The sequence below is a fragment of the Benincasa hispida genome, chromosome 11 (genome assembly GCF_027475165.1).
Source record: "Benincasa hispida cultivar pf3 chromosome 11, pf3_genome.v1.1, whole genome shotgun sequence".
NCBI lineage: Eukaryota > Viridiplantae > Streptophyta > Magnoliopsida > Cucurbitales > Cucurbitaceae > Benincasa > Benincasa hispida.
The window spans coordinates 63,235,710-63,240,266 of record NC_143488.1 but is presented as its reverse complement, the minus strand read 5'-3'; the positions used below and the strand labels follow the sequence as shown (position 1 = coordinate 63,240,266).

The window sequence follows — 4,557 nt, the reverse complement described above, 5'->3', positions numbered from 1 at the left end:
CTCTAGTGGCAACCCAGACTAGTGGAAGCCATTTCAGAGGAACCAGTTGGCAGGGATCCAAGAAAAAGAAAACGAGACCCTCGGTCGGTGCAGTTAGCCGATCAGAGATATCACGAGCTGGTGAATCGATAACCAGCACAGACAGAAGACCGACATGCCCTAGTTGTGGTAAGAGGCATTTTGGGGCATGCTATAGTGGCAGAGGTGCATGTTTCGAGTGCGGACATACAAGGCATTTTAAGAGGGACTGTCCCCAGATGAACAGGGACGTTCCACTAGCACAACAACCGACCTCCCAAACAGTTAACCAACCAAAGAGTGCTGGAAATCGGGGTGAAGGGTCAAGTGGTTCCAAGTAGAAGAATGTCGTAGGTCGATCCCAACAGTTGGGGCGAATGTATGCCGTGACACAGCAGGAGGCAGCAGAGTCTCCAGATGTTGTGACCGGTAATGTTATGTTATGTGGGCAGTCTGCTTATGTTTTATTTGATCCTGGTGCCACACATTCATTTATATCTAGCTTGTATGCACCTAGTATAGATAGGTTGCTTAAACCTATGCCTGAAGAGTTATTTATCTCTACCCCTTTAGAAGATGTGATAGTAGTATATAGATGCTATAATCATTGTGAGATACTGATCAATGGTCAGAACTTCTATGCTGATTTACTTCCTTTAGAACTGTTGAAATTTGATGCTATCTTGGGGATGGATTTTCTAAGTAAGTATCATGCTTCAGTAGACTGTTACAAGAAGGAGGTAGTGCTCAGAAAATCAAATGGCCAAGATGCAATGCTGACAGGAAGCAAACGATTATTCGCGGGGAATTTGATATTGATAGTGAAAGCTTGGAAGCTATTGAGCAAGGGATGTAAAGCCTATCTGGCTCATGTGATGGTTGCTCAAGGGAAAGAGCTGAACCCAGAAGATGTCCCAGTGGTAAATGAATTTCGGGATATATTTCCTGAAGAACTATCAGGATTATCTCCCGATAGGGAGGTGGAGTTTACTATTGACTTAGTTCCAAGAAAAACTCCCATATCTCAGACACCGTATAGAATGGCACCGATTGAGTTGAAAAAATTAAAGTTTTAACTGCAAGTGTTAATTGACAAGGGATACATTCGATCTAGTGTATCGCCTAGGGGAGCTCCGGTATTATTTGTAAGGAAGAAAGACGGTACACTTAGATTGTGTATCGACTATAGGCAGCTGAATAAGGTAACGATTAAGAATAAATATCCGTTACCACACATTGATGATTTGTTTGATCAACTAAGAGGAGGCACGGTGTTTTCGAAGATAGATTTGAGATTGGGTTATCATTAACTGAAAGTGAGAGAAGCCGATATTCCTAAAACCGCATTTAGAACGAGATATAGACATTATGAATTCCTGGTAATGCCTTTCGGATTGACAAATGCCCCTACGGCATTCATGGATCTCATGAACAGGATATTTCATCCCTACATGGACCAGTTTGTGATAGTATTCATTGATGATATACTGGTGTATTCTGATAGTAGAGAAAATCATATTACCCACCTGAAAATAGTATTGCAGACGTTGCGAGATAGGCAGTTGTATGCTAAATTCAGTAAATGCGAATTTTGGTTAGACCGGGTAGTATTTCTTGGGCATGTTGTTTCAGCAGGCATTAATGTAGATACCCAAAAGACGAAAGCAATAGTTAATTAGGAACGACCCACAATCATTTCAGAAATACGCAGTTTCCTAGGGTTGGCAGGTTATTATCGGAGGTTTGTGGAGGGTTTCTCTAAGATAGCCCTTCCGTTGACGAACCTGACCAAGAAAGGCGTGAGGTTTGAATGGTCGTTGGAGTGTGAACATAGTTTCTAGGCGCTGAAACGAAAACTAGTATCAGCACCAGTACTTACCTTGCCTATTCCAAGTAAGGAATTTGAGATTTATTGTGACGAATATCGACAAGGATTGGGATATGTGTTGATGCAGGATGGGAAGGTGATTGCAAGTGCCTCCTGTCAACTTAAGAAACACGAGGGCATTTATCCCACGCATGATCTGGAGTTGGTAGTAGTTGTTTTGGGTCTAAAGTTGTGGAGACATTACCTATTTGGAGAGCATTGCAGGATATTTACAGATCATAAAAGCTTAAAATATATCTTTGATCAAAAGGAATTGAATCTAAGATAATGAAGATGGATTGAATTAATTAAAGATTACGACTGTTCCATCGAGTACCACCCTGGTAAGGCTAATGTTATGGCAGATGCACTAAGTAGGAAATCCTCAAGACCTAAGGCCATTATTGGTTCAATAAGATGAATGCTATTGCAGGAGTTCAGGAATTCCAGAACCGCCTTATTAGTGGAACCGTCAGGAGGAATGATAGCTACTTTTCGGATAAGGCCAACCTTAGTAGAAAACCTTAAGCGGGATCAGTTGGAAGACCCTAATTTTCAGAAGATTACCGATGTTGTGAGTAAGGGCATCAAGGTTGACTTTCAACTGGGAACAGACGATGTACTAGAAAAGGAGGGGAGAATGTGTGTGCCTAACAAGCTACAGCTTAAACAAGCCATTCAAGAGGAAGCACATAGTTTCGCTTATGCCATACATCCAGGTAGCACCAAGAAGTACAGAACTTTGAAGAAATCTTACTGGTGGCCTGGGATGAAAAGAGATATAACAGAATATGTGGACCGATGTATAGTCTGTCAATAAGTAAAACCTGAGAGACAAAGACCAACAGGATTACTCAATCCACTTCCAGTGCCTGAGTGGAAGTGAGAGCATATGACAATTGACTTTCTATTTGGTTTGCTTAAGACACCCTCAGGATTTGATGGCATTTCGGTAATAGTCAATACACTAACTAAGACGGCCAAGTTCATACCAGTAAAAGTTACTTTTACACTAGATCGTCTAGCTAAGATTTATGTGGATAGGATAATCAGTCAATATGGAGCCCCAGTGTCGATAGTGTCAGATCGGGACTCGAGGTTCACTTCAAAATTTTGGCCTAGTTTACAGAAGGCTTTGGGCACTAAATTGCATTTCAGTACACCTTTTCATCCGCAAACAGATGGACAGTCGGAAAGAACTATACAGACACTGGAAGATATGTTAAGAGCTTGTGTACTACAATTCAAAGGAAGTTGGGATACATACTTATCGTTGATTGAATTTACCTACAACAATAGCTACCATTCTAGTATCGGAATGGCTCCCTACGAAGCACTGTATGGTTGACCTTGCAGGACTCCAGTATGCTGGAACGAAGTTGGAGAACGACAATTACTGGGTCCAGAATTAGTTCAACAAATAATAGAGAATGTGAAACTTATCAAGGATAATCTTAATGCGGCTCGCGATAGACAGATAAGCTACGCCAATAAATGAAGAAGATAACTAGAATTTGAAGTCGGAGAACGGGTATTTCTCCGGCTATCCCCATGGAAAGGAATTCTCCAGTTTGGGAGAAAATGGAAGTTAAGTCCATGATACATCGGACCATATGAAATGGTAGAACGAGTTAGTCCAACAGCTTATAGGTTGCAGTCGCCGATGGAGCTAGCTCGTATACACGACGTATTTCATGTGTCGATGCTAAGGAAATACGTGTTTGATCCTATGCAGCACTAGCAACACAACCGATACAGCTCAAAGAAGATTTATCTTTCGAGGAAGAGGCTATCGAGATTTTGGATAGGAAAGATCAGGTACTCAGAAATAAGATGATTCCTTTGGTGAAGGTGTTATGGTGTAATCATGGGATTGAGGAAGCAACCTCGGAACCTGAAGAGCAAATGAGGAAGAGATACCCTCAACTTTTCAAATGACAGATCAGGTAAATTTCAAGGACGAAATTTCTTTTAAGGGGGAGATGATTGTAAACCCCGAACTTAGGTTCCCTGGATAAGCATGATTAGCCAAGGGATGTTATATTACATATTTATTAAGTAGAAATTCATGTTGTTTATAGAGATTATGAAGGAAGGGAAGGAAATATATTAAATGAAGAAACTCAATCATTAGTCTAGCTATAGGCACTAAGTGTGGGGTGACGTGGCAATCTGCTCTTTGATTTCAGGAAGCGGCAGAAAGATTAAAAGGGAATTGAAATTTCAGAAGTATGGTTTCGGAAATTGAGAAGAGCAAATTTAGCGAATTCGGTGCCATTTGAGAGCTGGGAGAATCTAGTTTTCAAGGTTGTCCTGCTAGAGATAGATTGCAGGAGGAGAAGAACAAAAGTGAAGAATTTGCAAAAGAGGCAAAACCACGGATTAATCAGGGCTCGAGATGAATATATGCATATATGTATATATATGTGTATATATATGTATATGTATATATATGTATATATATCTATATCTATATCTATATCTATATCTATATCTATATCTATATATATATATAACTATATATATATACATACATGCTCTGATACCATTTGGCATGAATCATGAAGATTGGACACGTGATGAGCATGTAGCATGAAGTAGATGGAGTTTGTGGAAGCATGCATGCTTGACACGTGGCAAAGAGAGAAATGAATTGATGATTGTTATGGAAT

At 40.3% G+C, this 4,557-nt stretch overlaps 1 protein-coding gene across 1 annotated transcript; it reads left to right on the top strand.

Annotated features, from left to right (window-relative positions):
* The first annotated feature begins 395 nt into the window (after window positions 1–395).
* LOC150032799 (uncharacterized) lies at window positions 396–3,823 on the top strand. The gene is made up of 5 exons (XM_090307022.1): window positions 396–447; window positions 679–998; window positions 1,974–2,051; window positions 2,319–2,688; window positions 3,621–3,823. Exons 1-5 carry the CDS (start codon window positions 396–398, stop codon window positions 3,821–3,823), a joined length of 1,023 nt encoding a protein of 340 aa, XP_090163148.1.
* The last annotated feature ends 734 nt before the right edge of the window (window positions 3,824–4,557 follow it).